Source organism: Carassius carassius, chromosome 17 (assembly GCF_963082965.1).
Source record: "Carassius carassius chromosome 17, fCarCar2.1, whole genome shotgun sequence".
Lineage (NCBI taxonomy): Eukaryota > Metazoa > Chordata > Actinopteri > Cypriniformes > Cyprinidae > Carassius > Carassius carassius.
The window spans coordinates 18,736,539-18,760,071 of NC_081771.1; the positions used below are offsets into that span (position 1 = coordinate 18,736,539).

General features: G+C 37.2%; 1 protein-coding gene across 1 annotated transcript in view; it reads right to left on the minus strand.

Annotated features, from left to right (window-relative positions):
* Positions 1-19,746: 19,746 nt before the first annotated feature.
* Positions 19,747-23,533, minus strand: part of LOC132161263 (transforming growth factor beta receptor type 3-like) — a 116,887-nt gene continuing 113,100 nt past the window's right edge. Inside the window, exon 16 of the mRNA XM_059571203.1 lies at positions 19,747-20,039. Within this exon, the coding sequence (XP_059427186.1) occupies positions 19,921-20,039 (119 nt within the window). The 3' untranslated portion in view covers positions 19,747-19,920. The remainder of the gene's footprint in view (positions 20,040-23,533) is intronic.

Consider the following 23,533-nt stretch of genomic DNA (forward strand, 5'->3'; position numbering starts at 1 on the left):
CACTTATTCAGGATCTGTTGGATAATCTGAGAGGTTACTCATGGTTTTCCATATTAGACCAAGCAGTGCATATCACCAGTGCTTTGTTGAGGAGAACTCTAGGCATCTGGTGGCTTTCAGCACACCTTGGGGATTGTATGAGTGGATCCACCTTCCCTTTGGCCTGAACAATGCGCCGACACATTTCCAAAGGTGTGTTGAATGGTCTGAGGGATGAGTGCTGTTTTCTATACTTAGATGATGTTCTCTGTTTTTCCAAAACATTTCAGGACCATGTCAAAGACTTGGAAAAGAGTTAATACACATGGCAAGACAAGGTTCTATTGGCCTTTCATGCATCAACTAGTGTTCCATTTGAGCTACTGTACCATCCGTCAATTACCTCCATCTTGAACTAAGTAAGGGAGGCTACAAGTAAATTTTAGTTCTTGTAGGTCACTTCACTCACTTTGCCCAGGCCTACCCAACATGGAAAAAATCGGGCAAAACAGCCGCAGAAAAGATTTTATTTGACTTTATTCCACACTTTGGATATCCACAAAAGTTTCATCATGATCAGGGCAAGGAGCTTGAGAATAACTTGTTCCAACGACTTCAGCAACTGGCTGGCATTACTTATACTCGAACGACCTCCTATCACCCACAGGGGAACCCAGTTGAGCATCTGAATAGGACACTGCTTCAAATGTTCCAAACGCTATCAGAGAAAAAGAAATCTGAGTGGAAAGACCACTTACCACACATAGTCCAAGCATATAATTGTTCGAGGCATGAAGCCGCAGACTATTCACCATTTTTCATTTTTTTTTCTCTTTGAAAGGGCCCTACGTTTACCCATTGATTTGCTCATTAACCTTGAACCTGAGTCACAGACTGAGACCCATCATGAATATGTGCAAAAGTAGGCTTCCTGGATGCAGGAGGCATATTAGATTGCCTCTGAAAATAGCAAGAGTTGCTCTGTAAAAGGAAAAAATTACTATGATCGTAGTGTCAGAGGAATTGTGCTTCAGTCAGGTGATCACATGCTTGTCCATATCCTATCCGAGAAGGGGGGGCCTGGTAAACTCCATCCTTACTGGGAGAGCAAAGTTCACCTTGATGTTGAGAGGGTGGGAGACGGTCCTGTATATCAAATTCAAGCTGAAACTGGTGAACACACCCTCCGTGTACTGCACCATAATCTCCTTTTGCCTGTGAACGATCTGCAACTTGAACATGATGGTCAAGACAATCAGACATGGAAACAAAAAAGACAGAAATCACACAACTTGAACTACCAGCCTCAAATGTCTAGTACCTTGGAGAACGAAGCCAGTAATTCCGGGGGATGGGGAAGTCTATACATATAATCCAAGACCAGTACCAGTATATGAAAGAAAGAGTCATTTTCAAACAGTCATGGTGAGCCACACAGTAATCTTTGAGTAGCGGCACCAGAGTTTCACCCAGTACACCACAGAACATAGCCTGATAATCTCAAGAGCAGAGCAATTTTTTTCAGAATTTAAAGAGAAATTATTTCAGTTATAAACTTACTCAAACATTTAACTTCTGCTTCTTGTGTTTTTCAAAGTTTATTCATCAATCTACAGAGCATAACGTCTGTGTATCATTTGCTGCTGGCAAAGATATCCGGAGGTCGGAAGCCGGTAACAATGCATATCTCTGTTATATAATCACACAACATTAAATATATTCATCAGACTTAATGAATAATACCATGCTAAGAACTTGTTCTATTGGGCAATAGCAGTGACCAGAAGTAGTTTGAGTGGACACACATTTGATGTCTTTGCATTTGACCACTATTTCCTGTTTTTGGCCTAAGTCAATGGTGTGAAGACTGCAATGTGTGACGTGTGTAGAACTTTAGATTAACCAATGAGACACATTTACAACACAGTTTTTTAAAAATGCACATTTTTACAGATCTTTATTTGCACATTTAATGCACTTTTAAATAAACAAAATGTGTGTTTAATAGTCACTGAGTGACAGTTTAATTGTGGTGCTTGTAATTATGTGATAAAAACCAGTCGCAAATGTTTTACGTTAATACACATATTAATCTCAGTAGGCTGTCAATAAAATGTGCAGCAGTTTACATTTTACCTTTTATCTAATTAAATTAACTAACTTCTGCAAAGTTTTCCTTGACATGTTGTGATTCTGAAGCATTTAAATTACTGAGTGTGATGAAGGATACACTTAGCCTCAAATACCGTTCCGGAGTGGTATTACAGATAGTCTGGATTTAGTGTGCGTTAAGGAGACTGATCTTTGCCACTTTTCAGACCTGGGACATGCTTTCATGTGGTCAAGACCGCAAGTGTGGGTATTGGGACAGGCCCATAAAAACTACTTGAGTGTTATACTGATCTCAATACCTCACCCTTCTCAGGGGAACAGAGTTTAACTATGTTACGTTATCTGCCTCGAATATTGGCCTTGAGAGAACAACAAATGAGCTCATACTACGTGCTCCACACATACACACACGCGCCTGGACATTGTCCAGCTGTGAGGGTGTAAACAGGAACTCACCAGAGAAGGAGACTCGGACACCATAAAACATCATTAGCGTTCAAACACTCCCTGTTCACCACAGTAACATCCTTCTAGGGAAGAAAGACAGTAGAAGGACACATAGAAATATAGCAAGAAATAAGACAAGCAGGGTCCCTGTTGCAAGGCCTGCGCAGAGTGTTTCAGTGATACAATGCAGGTCTGTCTGTCAGAGAGTGGGTTTGCTTTACCAGGGTATGACACTTCAATTGCTTGCACGCACCCAGGGACATCATGCACCTAGTTTTTATTTGAAGGGGCAAAAGTGATGGGGTAACAGAACCAGGACCCTGATACCCTAGCAATGGTTGGTTTCAATTCCTGATAAAATATTTACATATTTATAATGAAATCAGCAAAACTCCCAACTGAATAGGATTGTCAGTCATCATTAGGCTTTGAGCTACTATTTTATTTTGCTACCATATATATATATAAATATATATATATTTTTTTGGAAGTTATATGACAGGATCCTGTCTCTATATGACAGGACAATTCATGCCTGGCACTGTAGGATTGTAGAGTTTACACAACCCAGGCTGGCCCAAATCCATCCCAAACCTTTTCTGTCATAATGAGAAACCTCAAATTCCCAGTAATGCCAGTCAATGTAGCTCAGAGTTGCTCTGCTAGCACTATCTAAACACACAAATATTGTAGATAGACAGCTGGATATACTCCTCGCTTCACACTCACGGGAGATGACTGGGTAAGTAACATAAGAACTTGTATAAGAATAGAATGACTCAGTTTTTTTAGACTTGAATTTCAGGTGTCAAGCAGTTCCGGATATAAGTAATCACTGGCTTGTGTGACATATTTAGATTTTTGATAATTACTATGGGTCTGTTTTATATCGAAGTGGCAGTTGATTCCGACACGGGAAGACACTGATCTCAAGTCAACTTTTTCTTAAACATGATACTTGACATTTAAGCAAGCAATTCTAAGTCATGGAGACTGAATGCCCTCTAGTGGTCTTTTTAGGTAGTTTTGGGGGGAACATTCATTTCTGTCAATCTTTCCGGGGAAAAGTTTTCCTCATAACACCAGTTCATTCATATGACAGTTGCTTGGCTTGTGCATGTACTCGACGCTCTCCACAAAACAAAAACAAGACCAAACAAAAGACAAAAATAAATTAATGTATGAATAAGAAAATAAAAGCACTGCTGAACATTAAAATAACGTTTGAGGGAAAAACAGTAGCCAAGTTTGCCAAGGTCCTGTGTCATTTTTCATTTTCACAATACATTTTCCATTCTATTTTTTTTAATGGAAAGATGTAGTATTTTCAGTCTATATAGGCCTACGCAATTTCTTTTCCTAAATGTTTCATCAACTTCTACCCTTTGGACCCCAGTTTGAAAACCTGTGCTCTGCCTGTAATTTAGAACACTAATTCTGTGCATTGTTTTAAATGAGACTTAAGAGCAAAATTATCGATTTATTTTTATACTGGAGTTGACTCTATCAAGGAATTAACTCTTTTGGAATTGACTTTTTAGTTATTCTGAAGTTGTGGAGGCAAAATTTCCTTTAGTAGTCATTTAATTAGATAAGAGTATCTAAAGCTTGACCTCAATTGTCTGCCAAACAAATAAAAATACAGAATATACTAACACCAGTTGGTTTCATTGCAAAGGTCCATAGTGGCTTGCAGACAGTGGTGTCAGAAGTCTGCTAGAAGGATGAGTTATCCCTGCTCCGCGTCCCGCCAAGGACTAAAGCCTGACTGATCCACAGCGTCCCTGGCCAGCAGATCCTCACGGGAGCCCCTTCCTCGCTGCACGGAACGTTCCGTCATCTCTGTCTCTCCTCCTCTGTCTGGATGCATCTGTCTGCTGGCACTAGAGACAACGTCCTGCTACACACACGCTCACACACTTCCATTTCTCCCGCTCTTTCCTCACTCTCTCCACCCCACTCTGCTTCTCTCATCTTTACTCTTTCATACAGACAGTTTTCTGGTTGCTGTCCTAGGACACGTGTTTCTTTGCTATCCTGCAGTGAGCAGCAGGTGGGACTTCAGCAGGTACATCTCAGATAAAAGCAAGCAAAAAAGACAACCATGTATAGCCTATATATCACAAGATCTAATACATTACATTTCAATGTCAGTGCAGAAGAATGTACCAGCAACATATTTGCATATTTGTGCTTGAAGTTATGTTAAAATATAATTTATTTGTTGTTTAACAGCGACCTATTTTTCCTACTGAACACCTGAGGAACGCATTCACAAGCACATTTGTTTACACACCAGGAATGTGTTGCACCTGCTGAATTTATTTTGACATTGCCAAGTTCACATTTTCAAGTCCGATCAGGTTAAAAGCACATAAAACCAAAAACCTAAATGTGTTTCCCTCTTTAATTCACTAAACTGGAAAGAAAATTTGTGAAATTTATCAACCACAATGTTTCTAATTCTCTCCATTTCTCTGTTTTTCTTCCTCTAGTGTAATTTCCTGCAGGACAAACATTTTTTACAGTTTAAAGTGTGTAAAGTCTTCATTCCAGGAGAATGACCTGCTGTCTGAGCTTTTGCTCACATGTTTAGTTTACTCTAATTTCTAAAGGGACAAACTGAAGGAGGCCGATGAAAATCTCTGTTGCAAGTTAGGAGAGCAGAAGAGGGTCATATGGTCAGTCGAAAGCCTCTTTATATAAGCATTTTTCCATACTTTCATGAAGTGCTAATGATATGTACATGCTCATGAGAGTGAGATATTCTTTTCCGAACTGAAATGATGTGGTTAAACATGCAAAGTTAATAGTTCACCGGTACCTGCAGACCACATCAACACATCTTTCTGGATGGATGAATATTCCAGATCTCCCACCACTCAACCAGACATAAACAGCATTGTAATTCACACTGATTATGTGTTAACACACATGTAAAATGTGCCTTGAGTCAAATGGTACTCATGATACAACACTTTATAGTACAAGGCATGCTGTATGAAGATATTTTCGGTGAAATCTGAGAGCTTTCTAACTCTTCATAGAGTGCAATATAACTGGAATTTTCCCAGACCCATGCAGAAACATAGCTAGGACATCGTTAAAATAGTCCATGTGACATCAGTGGTTCAACATTTCTTCTCTTCAGTGTAACTGTCATCAAAGCATGAGTGTGCTCCTGCTGACGTAGAACATGTGCTGCGCCTTGTTTACAAGCAGAGGAATGCACACATTTTAACAATGTTCCTACTATGTTTCTGGGTCTGGGAATATATCGTTTACATTGCTGTCTATGGAGGGTCAGAAAACTCTCAGATATCATCAAAAATATCTTAATTTGTGTTCGGAAGATGAACGAAAGTCTTACGGGTTTGGAAAGACATGAGTAATCGATGACAGAATTTTCATTTTTGGGTAAACAATTCTTTTAATTTTGTTTTTGAAGTTACAAACACTTAATTATGAACTGAGATAAAAAGTGATGAAATAAAAACAGGATTTAGTCATGCACCACAGCCTGTTCTTTGTATTTTATAATGGAGAAGGTCATCTTCACACAGTTTTACACAAGCTGTCCCAAATCATCACCAGTGTAGCATATCCTCCGTGTCAGACTCTGAGTCTTACATAAGATTGAATAACTTTTTTTTTCTCTCTTATGGCTACAGTGCCCAGATCCTAGATAGAAAACACAAAAGACCCCATTCCTCTGAGGTTCGGCCGTGTTTGCTTTCATTTTATTCCCAAAAGCCTATTTCTCTGGCCCGTCACTTTAATCATGCTTGTGAATAAACAAAACTGAATTAAAATCAACCTCCAGAACATTCTCTCACCCAAAACATTGATTGCAACCATCAATAGTCCTAGATCTTTGCCGTGGAGCCACATAAGGATTTAAAAAAAATGTGGTTCTTCCATAAACAGACACACAGCTTTAATTATGCATTGATTATGTTATATAAAAGTGCCAACACATGTCAAATGATCGCTGTGTTGAAAGAATCCATTGGGAAATAAGTTTACTTGAACATAATTTTTATATCTTGACTTGTTGCCACCCTTTCTTGTTAATTATATATCAAGCACCATTTATAGGCTGGCATAATACTGTCTGGAGAGTCAGGGATAAGCACTGCTGAAAGTGTGGTTAGCTTACGTCTCAATGCAAGCCTGGTAATTATTACTGCCGTTGTAGTAATTGTTTCCTCTTGTTTTTCTGATTGTTTAATTAGCTTGATGGAGAACACCTGCGTTACAGATCCAGAAGGAAAAAAGGCTCAGGTAGACTGTTAAACAGTGGTGGAAATGGACTGGAGTAATGGAATGGAATTGACGTTTCAATCATATACCCATGGTACCAAACTGAACCTTACCAAAAGATAAAGAAAATCTAAAAGTCATTGAACTTCGCATCTCTTGCATGCTTGATTTACCACAAATGCCCTTAAAAAACATATTCTGTACTCTCATATTCTTTTTTTATTCTTTTTTATTTTGGAATATGTATTTAAACCTCCTCATCTTTATTTATGTCTTCTCTAGCACCTTCAGTCATATGGGTGAAGTGAAGCCGTACTGCTGAATTTCATGATTTCTCGTAATAGGCATATTCCCCTGTGTGTATGAGTCAATGTTGCGAAAATATCTCGACTAGAGCGTTGCAAAAATATGCAGATGGACAATCCAGCTGCTGAAAGCATTACTCATCAAAGTGTGTTTCTCTTATTGTGAGGCATTTGTGCTACAGTTTGCCACCTGTGCAGACCATAGAACACAATTTCAATAAGAGCCCTTGATTTAAAGAGCCAATGAGGTGTTAGTGGACCAATAAAACCCAGTCGTTCGTGTGGGTGGGAAAAAAATGCTTGTTAATATGTGGGGGAAAATGTTTTTTCCTACTACCTAACAGGGAAAATAGGAATGACCAGTATTTTTATGGATCATTATATTAAATATTTTTTATTTATATTATATTATTTATATATTCATTATATGAAAATTTAATCTCAAATATCTGAAATGTTGAATTTTAACCCTTTGAGTCCTCATTCATATCCTTCACAGCTGGCAGATAAATCACACATTTAATTCGACATGTTGTTGTCGTGTTTTTCATAGCAAGTCATGATATTTTGCACAGCTGTGCTCCACTGTAGGATAAGCTACCTCAATAATATATAAGCATAATGGAAAACTGGTTACAGATGGTAGCATAAACTAGAAAGTCACTTTAAATAAATAGTCCTGGATTAACCCTTGTATTTCTTTTACTCTTTCCTTATTTGGGGAAGAACTTTGCTTAGTTTGCACTCCAGATGAAGTCCAATAAGAGGCTGGCGGGGGATTGTTTACATTTGGAATAATCAAAACGATGTGATTTTTGTGAAAACCATTGTGGAATCGTTAAGAGATCATTTAAATCATAGCCCAACCATTTGACAGCTTCAAGAGCAGATAGATACAAACGTCTTGGTATGAAGGCCAATCCACAAATGAAAACTGGCTTTCACGTCTGGGTTTTCTCCGAGCTGTTTATGTGATCCACACATGGTAACGTCTCTGGAACGTTACTGATCCTACAGAAGAGGGAGTTTAAAGAGATCTGCTCTTTCTGACAGCATAAACTGATAAACAGCCTCCAGCCCCACTTCTTCTTTCATTTTTCATTAAAGTAAGAATGAACTTAACAGAGCAGCTGATGTGAAATGTTCCTGTGGTAAACTACTCTCAGTGCTTACAGTTAAATGGTCCTCTTAATCACTGGAGCACAAAATGAGTAATTATGCTGGAATTTTCTTTACTGAAAATTGCCGAGTCATCTCTATAAAAATTGCTTTTTTTTGCAGCTGATTTTAACACATTTATAGCCAATATGTACGCTTTGCAAAACATGATGTTAGGTGTTGGGAAACTAACAGTGGTTAGGAGATGTTGGGGATTGAAGGCTAAGCAGTTTTCTGTACTCTTGTATGTTAATTTTTTATTTCAGTCAAAGTACATAGGCACAAATTGGGAGATCTGCAAGGGATGCATTAATGTATTAACAGCTCTTAAAAATGCTGGGGATTGAACCTAGGACTTCAAACATGCACATTTAAGTTTTGTTTTTGCACTCCTGTAGGTGTTCAGTGCTTTTCACATTTATAGACTCACACTGGGAAATATATATATATTTCGATTGTCCATGGCGGCACACTTCCTCGCCTGCTCGACGGCACCGCGGATTCACCACAGTGGTGAGGGATCTTCAGCAGCGCGTCCCTCCTTCTCCCAGGTTTTGGCACCATTGTAACGCTGTACAAACTTCATAATCTTCGGGAAGAAGGAGGCGGGAACCGGCGGACAATCAAATCAAACTTTAATAATCAAAATAAACACAAAACAGCACGGCAGCCCCTCACGGACGACTGCCGCGCACAAACAAAATCAAAACACAAACTAAATCCAGGCCTGGTCCTCTCTCGTCCTTCACTGTCATCGCTCCTGTTTTATATCCTTCCATCTCCTCCATGGGACTCGAGACCGGTGGGTCGAGCAGGTGTCGCTCATTTCCAATCACTCCACCGGCCTCGCTCCTGTTCCCACGGCTCTCGGCCCCGCCCCACTCGTCACATTGACATTTCTTGGAAATGCTGGGGACTGAACCAAGAACCTCATATATCATGCATTATATTATTGACTGTTTGTGTAGTTGCTTGAGAATTAGTGTAGAACATCATACATGCTCAGCATGTGCTCTTTATCACTGAGCTACATCACTAGTGCTTTTTCCTTCCGTGATAATAAGGCCGCATCGGTAGACATATGATCTAATGTGAATGAGTAGCATTAAACAATTGTGATGCTAGGGATTGAACCCAAAACCCTTTATATGCAAAGAATGCACTCTACCAGGACTATTACTATTAACTGTAATTTTAACCATTTGAGGCTTATAAAAGTAATGGTAATTACAAAAACAATAAAAAAAATATTAATTGTTATTATTGCTCCAAGGATCTGCAAAAATAAATAAATTAATTAATTAAAATAATAATAATCATTCTTATGAGTGTACCTGTAAAAGGGTTAAGAGGAGAGATTTAGTAAAAGAGAATGACACATGGAGAGAAAACTCTGGCCAGGACTGACCTAAGTGCAAAACAGACTGAACGTCTGCTATTCTGATATTGACAGGAAGCGCCTCAGGACTCCTCAGGGAAACTTTAAGGTAACAAGCCTGAATAATCCAGCCATTATGTCGACAAGTGCCAAAAGCACTGCCCTTCTCACAAATACCAGCTGCTGGCTAAACACATTCACATCAGAGCCAGTGTGCTACTCACAAATACCAGCGGCTGACCGCAAAGGGAAATTAGAAGCACTTTATGTAGACAAATTCTTCTTTCCCTCTCATTATTCAAAGCAACAGATTCCAAATGCAAATGACACACTTAGAATCAACTCCAGACCTTTTACCTGATTAATCGATGTAGAAATAATGAAGCAATAGCCCACATCTGTCCATGAAATGGCTTTTGAGTCAACTGTCCACTTACTTATGGTCCCTTGAAAAAGAGGGGAGGTACAAATTAAAGAGCTGTAATACCTTAACCTTTCCTCTAAATTGTGTTGAGCATACCCTCAAATACTTTAAATCCATATTCATTATATAACTGTGACTTGAATATGTTTTAGTCAATAGTTAAAATAATAAAAACTATGCCTGTGTCCAAATATACAGTATATGTACCTACTGTAACTGTACATATATAGTCATAGTACTAAATTGCCAAATTTGATCTGAAACGTGCATTTCTCAACTAAGTTCTTGTGTGCTGGACGGTTGTATAAAAGCAGTAGCACACTCACTATCATACTTGTGCAGAAGAAGAAGAAATATCAGCATGGTTGTGTTTATCTGTGGCCAAACGAGCACAATCTTGCTTAAATATTCAAAACAGTACATGATACGGAAAAGTATCATAGTAAACTGAAAGTAAACTGAAAGAACTGAGGGACAGACACATATTTCATCTACTGGCATTAGGTTCATAAATTGTCTTCCATTTAAGTTTTAGGCATTTTGAATATCAATTCATATAAGGAAATGGGGTGTCTTATTTTGAGAATGGTCCATTTCCTGGTAACAGTAAAAACAGTAAACACCAGTGCAGAATCCGGTTGTATGTGTAGAAGGGAGGTATTGCACAGGAAAACGTGAAAACCAGAAAACAGGGCAGAGGAAAGACTCACAGGTCTCTGTGAGTCGGTTCGATGAGGCTGGGTGGTCACCAACAAAGCAGCCCCTTCTTCTCTACATGGACCATCAATCAAACACCGCGCTCTGATGACTGAGAGCTTGCTCTGAAAAACACAGCTCTTACCACACATGCACTGCGCCCTGACTGACTTGAACATTTCTCACATTTTTATCTTTGAACTGTACATGGCCTCTTGTCCTAGAGGAGTCAACGCAAATACACAAAATAACTGACCTTGCACATCACCGATGACCCTTCCCTTCTACAGTCATGGGACGCACTCCTCCACTGCTTGCAAAGGGAAACATACCGGAAGGTTTCAGGTAAATCCAAACAGAATTTAAGATAAGTCTCAAAAACTGAAGCAAGATAATTACAGTTAAAAAGGGATTACATATCTGCAGAGTTAATTTTTACATTGATGATTGGTTGTAGTCATTTTTTTTTGTCTATAACTGAAACTTATATACATTGATGTTTCCTATGTGTCCTCTGGTTTCACCCCCAATCCCAAGACATGCAGTTTGTTTTTTTTAAAAAAAACATTTACCAGAATTCTTTTTTTTTTTTTTTTTTTTTAACTGTCCTTGTCCTGAAAACCTGAACTCCTGAAATAACATAAGTACAATATTATAATACAAAACTCTCTATGATTTAGTTAACTATTCATTTCATGAGGAACTTACACTGTAAAATGTAAAAAGCATATTTTAAAAGAATGCATATGTGCCGTATGAATATATTTCAATCCATATTATGATATTATTGCCATATTGTCAATGTGCCATTGTCGTGACCTGCATCAGTCATGTCTTTTTTAGAGCATTGCAATGAAATTCACATTCACAACGTGACTTACACATTCGTGCATTCATGTCATGTTGTGCAGAAGCAAGTTATAATATTATGTTAATCTCTGACTTGCCAAAATTTATGTAGATCAGTACGTAAAAAGAAGAACCATGAAATGATACCAAAACTGGTTGCAGTCTCACTCTACATCAGCCAGTTCCAAACATAAAACTACGTGCAGTATGACCTAATAACGGCCAAGGTGTATTCCAGTCATGCTGTTCGACAGGAGGTAGCAAGAAACATGTAATCATAGAGGCCCATTCTTGAACTACATTTCCAATATTGAGACATGTCTCAACACCTGCAGCTGTTGAGTGCATATCTGTTTCAGACCTGAGGCGGAGCCAGTGACTAAAAGAACTTGCAGTCATGACAGTCAAAGTACATTCTGCATCTGCTTTAACTTTTAGTAGCTTGATCGAGCAGTTTTGAGCAGTTTTATTGACTCTCAGACAGTACAAGCATCAAGCATCATGTCTGCAGGAAACCAGGCAAATCTCATAACCTACACAGTACCATTTTCAGCAGCAAGGACTGAAGGGACTCATCAGAGTAGAATGAAAGCTCAACACAGCAAAATATAGACACAGCCTTAATGAAAACCTAGTCTAGAGCGTTCAGGGCCTTGGATTGGGCATAAGGTTCTCCTTCCAACCGGACAATGACCCTAAGCACACAGCTGAGACAATGTAAGAGTGGCCTGTGAAAGTGGCTTGTAGATTGTGAAAGTCCCTCAAATGACCCAGCTAGAGCCTTGAGGCTTGAACCCAGTCAAACATTTCTGGAGATCTCTGAAATGTCTATCAGCCCCCATCCAACCTGACAGAGCTTGAAAGGTGAAGAAGTAAATAGAAGAACTGCAGATCATTTCCAAATGAAGATGTGCAAAGTTTGTCACACCATACACTTAAAAAAGACGTGAGGCTGTAAAGGTGCTTCAAGTACTGAGTTCAATAAATATTGAATACTTATGCAATATTTGCAAAGTTGTCACAAATCTATAAACAGTAAGCAATGTTAATAATATATATCATTCTGGACACCGTTATACATTTTTGACCCATACCTCACTACCCTCCAGCTCAAGTTGAGTGTTGAATCTCGGACAGCAAACCAAAGCTGTTACCTTCATCATACTTAAGTACTTATACAGCACAGTATGAAGACAATGATCTTCTTTTTTAGTATTATCTGCAAGAAATCTCTCAGCTGGTCTTGATCAGTGATATTTAAAATGGCAAAGAAAGAAAAATAGATTCATGTTTTTGATGAAAATTGAAAAAAAAGGAGAGGAAGGGATTTGTGTATTTTGACTTTTGACTCAGTTGTGGCCCCCTCAGAAAAGCAAAACAAAAAAGAGCAGCGGATGGATAATAATCCTTCTTTCTCTCTCTCAGGGAGTGATTCACTGTATTAAAGTCAGCCACAAGTGCAGTTTCACTGGCAAAGAGCCAAATGGGCATGACAGAAACCCACTGAGGTTAAACTCAATTCATCACCAGCAGGGATTTTAGTCATAGTGCAGTCGTTCCAGTTTAGATGTAATGAGGACAAAATGATCCTCACCCTCCTCCCATCTCAACCTCCACTAATATTGCAACTCTCAGATAAAAGTCATCTGTATCTAATTTTTCCATTATGTGTGCATAGAAATATTAAGTCATTTTCATCTCCCTCCAGATATTTCATTCGTGGGGCTTGAAGCATTTGGTTCTCATTTGGGGCTGAGGCTGCAATTTGGGGCACAGTTTCGTCTCCATGCCGATACGGTTGTTGATGTTGGTGTGTGGCCCACGGGTGCCATTGCATTATTTCGCTAGTGTGGTTGCAAAGTCTGGGGTTGACTGTGTTTTGAATGATAACACGATTTATACACAGCTTTCACAGATAAGAGCAATTACACAAAAAAGAATAAAGAAAGTCTTGTTTCAATATTTTGTGTGGTTTTTTCCCCCTTCATGTATTTTAATTTTTTAATTTTTTTGCACTCATATGACCCTGTTGTTTAGTTTTTCTGGAAAACACTTTACAAAAAAAAAAGTTCAAACTGGGTTGACTTTCCTCTGTGGAACACAGGAGACGATATTTTGAATAATATTTCAACTGCATATTATGAAAGTCTCCTGAATTCACGAGTCACTTGAATCACTTCAGTTTTAATCTGTTCAAAGTGATTGTGAATTAATTTCACAGAGCGATTGTGAATTTATTTATATTAGGTTTTGGATCTCACTGACTTTGATTATATGGATAACAACAGTTAAAACAGTCTTCAAAATATCTTATTTTATGTTCTGTAAAACAAAGAAACCTCATATCAATGTTAATTTATAAAACTAGAAATTCTAAAAAATATATTATCTACAGTATGTAGAAAATATTAACTCAGATTAACAAATGCTGTAAAGTATTATTCATGATCAGTCCCTGATACCTAAAGAATTAACTATGTTAACACACTTAATGTTATTGTAAAAAAAAATTTTTTAAGAAGACCAATACAGAGGCACGTTTCTGTACACTGGCAAACACAAATGTGTGGGTGCCAATATGAATAAAGTCATATGTTATATGTATGCATATGTAAACATACATTCATAGACTTATGCATTACTTAAGAATACACACATGCACTATTACAGTATGTGTGGATGTGTGTATTTGAGTGGTGGTTTTTGTTGGCACGCAATCATGACAGAGCAGTTTCATTATATGTGGTATAATTTTATGGCTATAGATTTCAGCGCTGGAGACTCTCCAGTGTTTCCAGCCATAAATACTGAGCCCTCCCACCCTCTTTAGCTAAATATACAGCAACCCCAGTGCTGTCATCAAAATAGAGTTGGCGACCCAGCAAAATTAAATGCTTTTTATTGATGCTGGCAGCCATATTTAATGCTGTATATTTAATCCCTCATGTGGCTAATTGGCCAGCTGTTGGGGTGGGACTATACTGAGACCCGACCCCACGAATAAGGAGATTTCAGCCTGTGGAAAATGTTTGCCAAAGAAACAGAATCTCAGGTGCAGGTGTCATATTATATTCGTGTCTTTATTAGACCATCAACAAAGAACCCAAAATAATATTCAGAATCTCAGAAAATACTTGTGCCTACTTAAAGGGTTATTTCACCCAATAATCAAAATGATGTCATTAATGACCCACCCTCATGTCGTTCCAAACCCGTGAGACCTCCGTTTATATTTGGAACACAGTTTAAGATATTTTAGATTTAGTCCGAGAGCTCTCAGTACCTCCATTGAAGCTGTGTGCACGGTATACTGTCCATGCCTAGAAAGGTAAGAAAAACATCATCAAAGTAGTCCATGTGACATCAGAGGGTCAGTTAGAATTTTTGAAGCATCGAAAATACATTTTGGTCCAAAAATAGCAAAAACTACGACTTTATTCAGCATTGTCTTCTCTTCTGTGTCTGTTGTGAGAGAGTTCAAAACAAAGCAGTTTGTGATATCCGGTTCGCGAACGAATCATTCGATGTAACTGGATCTTTTTGAACCAGTTCACCAAATCGAACTGAATCATTTTAAACGGTTCATGTCTCCAATACGCATTAATCCACAAATGACTTAAGCTGTTAACGTTTTTAATGTGGCTGACACTCCATTTGAGTTAAAACAAACCATTATCCCGGAGTAATTCATTTACTCAAAGGGTACACTGACTGAACTGCTGTGAAGAGAGAACTGAAGATGAACACCGAGCTGAGCCAGATAACGAACGAACGACTGACTCCTTCTCAAGTCAAGAACTGTTTCTGTCATACCAAAGTCCTTTTAGGCAAGTTGTGCCACTCGGCCGCCATCTTGGCAACGCCTCCGGGCAGCTATTTCAGACTAACAAGACCAGGCTCCTATCTAAATGAATGGGCATAGAGTCAGAACTGCACTTTCACTGGTCACCGGGACATAAAAACTGCATGTATAGAAACAGCAGTAAAATATGATAAAAATCGCTGAACATTTTTGATGACTTTGCCTCAAAATAAGGTTTAAAACGCCTTTTTCCCCACAGGTTATACTTTTACTACGCATGCGCAAGGGTTCCTGAACTGTGCGTATACGTCAGTGGAACCAGGCGATAGGCTTAAATGTTTCCCGGCTTGACTGTTAAAAGCTGATGATTGGCTTTCCAGCGGGATGGGGCGGGACATGTGCACACAACCGCCATCTTTGCCGTTACGGGTTTTCCTTATATAGTTGTATTGAGGATTGAGGAAGTGGCATGTCTTGTAGAAATTCTCTCTGACCGTACACCCAGTTTCAATGGAGGGACTGAAAGCTCTCAGACTAAATCTAAAATTTCTTAAACTGTGTTCCGAAGATAAACAGAGGTCTCACTGGTTTGGAACGACAAACCAGGGTGAGGGTGAGTTATTAATTACATAATTTTGATTTTTGGGTGAACTAACCCTTTAAGGGTCATCAAACCTTACCTTGTTTGCCTGAAAAATCAGTTAATTTAATTTCATGTATGCTATGTAAAATTTTATGTACCTACTATTTGTATGTCTGATATAAAAATGTTTTAAGCAGTTTGGAGTTTAGAGTTTAGACAAGGGCCAATAACATAGTTAGGTGTTCAATATAAAGTATGTAGTATTTTAGGCTCTTGCTTCAGGGACTAAAACATCCCGGACGAGCCCCCAGTTTTATGTCTTTATATAGTGTATTATTTATATTCCACTTTATATATTCCACTTGACTATTTTAAGTGGTTAAACGTTGAATATCAACAATGGGCCTCATCCTCAGACTCAACCCTTCTCTCCACATCACCTAAACCCAATATAAACTCTATGACCTACATTGAGTCATTGTTGATTACATCTCAAAGCCTGTTCCATGTTAAGTGAATCAAGTCTATTTTTTCTGCAACCTATTGTGATTTGGTCATCATGATCTCAAACTGGAAAAAATAAAGTCGATAACCAATTTGACGAATGACATTACAAGTAATATTATTCTGGAAAACTATTTTCATGGAAACGTCCCATAAATGACACAGTCAGTCGATCATGCAGGCTGACAGTCTGGGCTCTTCCTGAGAAACTGATGTCATATGTTCATTGCCCCACGCTGGACAGTGTTGGCCAGCTTGAAAATGATGTCACCACTTCACGATTCTCTAAGACCTGTAAATTATTGTTATTACTATATATATATATATATATATATATATATATTATTACTTTATTAATTTATTTTTTAATTGACTCTTGATGCTGTCCAGTCAAATTTTGGCAAAGGCCAATATTGTCTATGTTAAAAGTCAGTAAATATTGTATATGTCGGTGTAAATATATATATGCACATTATGCTCATAGGTGTGGGTGCCAGATCTCCACATGGTCTACATCAAGCAATGAACTCATTGTTGAACAGCAAGGTGACTAAACAGTCCTAGCACAGGATAACAGTACTTTATAGAGGCAATCTACAGTACATAGCAATCAAGCAGACAATGTTTCATGGAAACAGAAGAAAAAAAACTGAAAAAAAGTAATAATAATAAAAGTAAAAATAATTATTTTAAGTTATGTCCTGGTTGACACTTTCCATTAGTGGACACAATGTGTGGCTTGGTTTATACTTTTCAATGAGCACAAGAACACACTCCCGAAAGATTACAAGAATTTATTTGGTATATACAGAGCATACATACAGCATGCATATTTACAGCATATTGTATTTACAAACACTAGACTGTAGTTGCACATACCATCGGAGTAACTAAACAAAAAATGGTCACAAATAGTATATAGTTTCAGAGCAAGACGGTCCGGATAATCTGAGGTCTAATTCTGAAAGGTTCACATTTACAAGTTTCAGATTTTCCCCTTTTGTCGGAAAGTCATATGACTGATACAGAGTGAACTGTCAAATCTGTAAAATAAAACTTTTGATGCGATATATTTTACGTAACATCAAGCTCTACACAATATGTACAGTAAAATGTTCTTGATGACAAGACAATGAAACCATTTACACACAAATGAGGTAGATAACAAACAGAAAGACAGCACAATCTATTTCAAGCCACGGTGTCAAACACAGTGGTTTGAACTTCATTTTTAAAATAAAGAGTTTATCATGATTCAGAGTGTTTACTGGAATGGAAAAAAAACCTTTTGATAAATAAAACCAATAAGGCCTTTGTTAACTCTACAGCCATTAAATGACGCTTGATTACACCTAGCAGAGATTCAAACTCTGTTAGACATGACAGCATTGTTTTAAACATTCCCAAAAGACACAAGACAAGGACTAGGCGTATATACTCATCCATTTAAACCCACAAACATGGATATATAGAGCTTACAGTGTGACCAAACACACACTCAACAGATCTTTAAATGGCGAAGAGCTTAAAAGAGAGATAAAAACATTTCCATCATCAAAATCTATTTTATATTCCAAATATTATAGTGTTCTCATATAAAAGATAGTTGTAAAAATATATATCTATAATAAGACATCTTATTTTGTATGATTATGTCAGGAAAATATCCGTGAATGAAGGAATGCAGATCACTTCAGCATTATGGACTATGTTTAGATTTAGAGAAAACACGTTGACATTATATAGAAATATGCCCACAAAAATTCACAGTATGCAGATAGAATTATAGGGTGGCTCTATATATATATCTCTAGAAAAATATAACTTTATACACAAATAAATGTTTCATCTCTTTCCTTATACAGGAGACATTTATACAAGTTTACAATGAAATTAAGGTTCGAAATAAAGTACATTCTATAGGTACAGTCTCTAGCAAGCAACACACAAACAAAAAAGCAACATTAGATACTAAAAACAAACGACTAGATGCAGCGATTTTTACATCAGTGGGTATATACTGTGCCTAAAGCAAAGCAAACACCACTTCCCTTCTTGCCTCATTTTATCTCATAATGTATAAACTCAAAGGTAAGGCACTTATAATGTTATGACATTCATTTAAAGTTTTGACGGTGGGATTACTCTGGCTTTGCATTCATACATTTCTTGCACTTTACAAGTGTATCTGTATGCATGTTCTACACAAAATCCCAAACTGAACTTCACATGCACAGCAGAAATAATGTTTTTATTCATTTTTTTGAGAAATGTTGATTTTGTGTTCACTTTAGTGGAAGGTTAGTACCTAAACATAGACACCACTGTGACTGCTGTAACACTAAAAGACAGGAAAGTTATTGTCCATTCTTTGGCATTAGATTATGTACATCTTTTGTGTCTATGCACATCGACTCCTTCTCAACAAACGCTCATTTAGATTTTTACATTTAAGGACAAAATATTAAAACATTACAGTCTGCTGTTTGCTGAAATCATTACTTTTTATACTAACGTTGAATAAAAATGCCCAGCATATAAAATCTATAAGTCCATTTTTAGTCATACAATGCTTATTATTATTATTTTTATGTGCATTTATCTATACATCAGAATTTGGTTGGAAAAAACTATTATACCACTATACTACTACTTCTTATCATCTTGCGACTATCTTTTAAAAGGACGATTCTGGGAAAGCGCTTGTGCATGTATATCTGTAAATTAATTCATATTTGCCTTTATGATTAAATCTATAATTTTAAAATTATGTTTTAAATGGTTTATAATCTTCTGATAAATATCTGGCTTTAGTTAAAGCTTTTTATGGAGTTATTTCCACTTTAAATCTATGCATTTCATACAGTACAATATTCACAGAATATACATTTTTACAATATACATTGAAAATGCCTCTGATAAAGGCTTTTACACCATTCACTCATGGCGTCTGGATCCTGAAGACCAGTCAGAATTACATAGAATTAAATGATTGGCATTTGGGTTTCCGATATTGAATAGTTTATATTGATACTGGCCTATTTATTAGAGATGTCTCAAATATGCATGCTTGATTAGGCAAAGCATTGATCTTTGTTTGGGTGAAGACTGAGCCTTTGCGTAACCTCGCAGAGTACTAACTGTTCGTCAAGACCGACTTCATGGCATCACACACTGATCTTAACCATATAAGGCAAAACAACACTCTCTTACGGGGTTCGAGAAAAAAAGCAACGTTAAAAATCTCTTGGATCTTCATTATTTGGTTATTTCCCTCACCTCTAAATGTAGCTTTTTTCATCTGTTTGGATACTGAGCCTAAACAGCTCCAAATAATGAAAATAATAAGGCCTAAGGTTATGCTACGAAACACAGACTCTTCCATACAATGCCAATGGAAGCATCATCAGCCCAGCTGCTCTATGCATTACTGCTGCTTGAACACGGTGTGCTCTGTGTGCTGCCGATGCTGTGAGCCGCGCTGCTGTTCTCAGACACCGGCTGGGACTTTGGCACCTGCTGCTTTGTTGCTGTGCCACCTGAAGAGGGGGATGGATAAAGAAGATGTTTAAAAGAGGCTTACAGAGACACATAGAAAAAGATTTATGAAGAAAACAATGACTCGCACAAAATGTGACTTTCTGTTATTCAGATCTCTCAGAATGACAGAAGCTGTTAAGCCCTGAAAGCATAGTAACCCTTTCAGACATAGACAACATTTATGATTGTTTTATGTGTGTGTTTGTTCTGTTTTTTGCATATTCATTGCATATTTTTTGCATACTCATATTCATTGAGTATATTCATTTTGTACACTGATTCGCTTCAGAATAGCTTCAGTAGCAGCAGCCTGGAAAGTTTGTGACAGATGAGAATGTTTGATATGTACAGCATCACCATATGACCATCTTTACTCTTAAAAATAAAGGTTCTTTATCAGCACCTATGGTTCCAAGAACAACTTTTAAAGGCCATGAAACTCTCCCATTGCACAAAAGGTTATTTACAGAGAACAAGGGTTCTTTAGATTACTAAAATGTTCTCCACACTAAGGCCCCGTTTACACTAGTGCGTTTTAGAATGAAATGAATGTTTCCGCTGTGTTTCAGAAATGATCTCCGTTTACACTACACAACCTAAAACGCATGTCACATGACCATTCATGCAGGTACAGCCAAAGATATGAATAGGTAGATTCCCTATTATTTAGATTGCGGATGTGTCTATGTGCTTGGAGTGATCGGAATCTACCTATATATCTATGGCTACAACAATGCACATGATGTTATTGTTTACACGGTCATCAAGCATACGCAGAGCGAATGTGGGAACCCAAACCATCGTTTTCAAAAGTCTACGTTTTGGTCTGTTAACACTAAAACGCAACCACAGAGTTTTCAAACTAAAACTGGGTCTGCATCATTTTCAAAAGTCTCCAGAGTAGTGTAAACAATATGCGTAACCGTAGCAAAAGTTATGCGTTTTAAAACGAAAATGCACTAGTGTAAACGGAGCCTAAGAAATTTGTATTTTTTTAAGAGCTGCTCACTGAAGGATTCTTTGGGGAACACAAAATGGTTCTTTATTGCACTGATGCAATCTCTCATATTTAATATTTTATTTATAATATTTATAATATTTATATTTTAAATAATTTAACACTGATGTTATTGTTTTTAGTTATATTTTTAGTATTTATTTAAATGTATTGAACCACCTGACATCACAAGGAACAACAAACATTCATCCCAATGCCTTAACACACACACACACACACACACACAAAACTGCCTTTATGGATACAACAGCTTGTCACTGGGGCAGCATCCTCAAAGAGGATACATTTATACCTTCTTTACCACTAAAGGGCACATATTAGTACCTCAGAGTAGTCACACAAACCCTTAAGGTAGTAATATGTACTCTTATGGTACTATTATAAACCCTCTTGGGGTAAAGAAGGTACAAAGGAGTCCCTTTGATGCTATTTTTGCACATTTTTTCTGAGAGTGCATGCAGTTTGTATTATTATACTGTATATAGTAGTTTAATACTATCAAACCTACATAAACTTTCATTTACACTTGTAAAAGTATAAATACAGCATTGGCTCATTCCCACATGGTCACATATCTTTCTCTTTCACATATCAAACAAAACACCGTCAACAGTTTTCCCGTCATCTTCTGTTTAAATTACCACTGGACTTGAATTGCTTTCCCTTCAGGAAACGTGCGTTGCTGTATTTGAATTTGGCCAAAAAAGGCATCTAGGGAGGGTTGTATACTCCGTTTTGGAACAAGAATTAACGTCTGTCTCATTCCTCTCCCTTTGTCTTCACTGATTATTGTTCTAGATGGATATAAACATTCCTCTATCAGAGGCCTCAACTCTGAAGCAGAGCGGCAAGTAAGAATGCATGTAATTCATCTTGTGAATTACAACATCTAGAGGGTTGAACAACATCTAGAGGGTTGAACAGTTTTAATCAAATTCCAGGTTTGCTTCACATACTTGCCATTCGACTAAAACACCAATATTAATAAGCACTCCGCCCTCCTACACTACATTCATCTTAAATCTCTGTAAAAACGTCTGTAGATAAATTCCACCAACCCACTATTGTAAATTGGAAGTGTGTTTATATGCATGTGTGTTTCTCTTCTCTTCTCAGCTCAACTGGACGTGTGTCTGCTTCCCTGTTTTAGGCCCCTCTGCTGCTAATATGTGCCAGAGATGTGCTGCCAAGAGCTCCAGCTAAAAACAGCCTATTTCCTCATCCAGCGCTGTGTACTAGACTCAGAGGCTTATCTGCCTCAGTCCACCTCTCTTTTATGACCAATCATCTCGCAAACATACACAGTGACAGTGCGCAGACTGACAACATATGATGGTAGTATAATTATATGAAACACTATCCCAAACAGAGATGCATTTTGGCGTATGTGTGAGAAAGAGTTTGATGGCAGCTTGTTGACCTCTTCCACTCGACCGTGTCATTTCATTGTGTAACTCCTACTCTGTGTGCACAGGGGCAACGTCCTTAACCTATCAGTGTGATCTACGACAGGGATGGTGACAGGATTACAAGGAGTACTCCTGCAACATTCCACACACTGCTTTCCCGAAAATAGAAGCACATCTAATGTATGTTTTACAATTATGTACTCATAATCTTAAATTCATTACACAATAGACTTTTAGTGCAAAAGAGTGAAGGACATGCATTAAGAGTGAATTGAATGGTTTACTGTACTATACCAGTGTTGTTTCTGTTAAGTAAAACAACATTCTATTTAAATTTTTTTTTAAAAAAAGCAAAAATGTAATTAATTTTAAATTAATAGACAAATTTAATCTTTTAAATAAAATAAAATAAAATCATTTCTAATAAAAAAGTACTAAAGCTAAAACGGAAACATCAATAACTATTAACAATGACAAAACCACATAACAAAATAAAAAAGACAATTGTAAATATGAAAATAAAAGCTACTTCAAAATATTAATAAATAGCATAATACAATATAGATCATACTAAAAAAGCATTGTACTATGCTACACTAGGGGTTTGCAAACTGAAGTCTGGTTGAACCCCAGAAGCAGCAAGAAGGAACCAAGGTTTCTTCTATATAAATATAAAAAAATAAAAATAAATGTGAAATGAATTTTTAAATACATTTAGAATTACTTCAATGGTTAGAAGAAATATGCTATTAATTAACAAAATTAGAGTAAATTATTTCCATATAATATTTGAATCACATTTTGGCTCAAGTACAATGAAAATACAAAAGCCACATATTTCATTCTTTCAAACAATTTAGTAAAATATTTTGTTTTTTTTCATAATATTACATTATCTCAATTAGGGGTTCTTGGCAACAATAAGTCTGTAACCCTTGTACTGCACTACACCGCATAACATGGACTATTATTTGTCTTTGAGAAAGCCAAAGTAACAAGGAAAAACAGATGATAATTCTGTGGATCTAACTGTCAGAGAGGAGGAGGATTTTGCCTTTCATTTTTT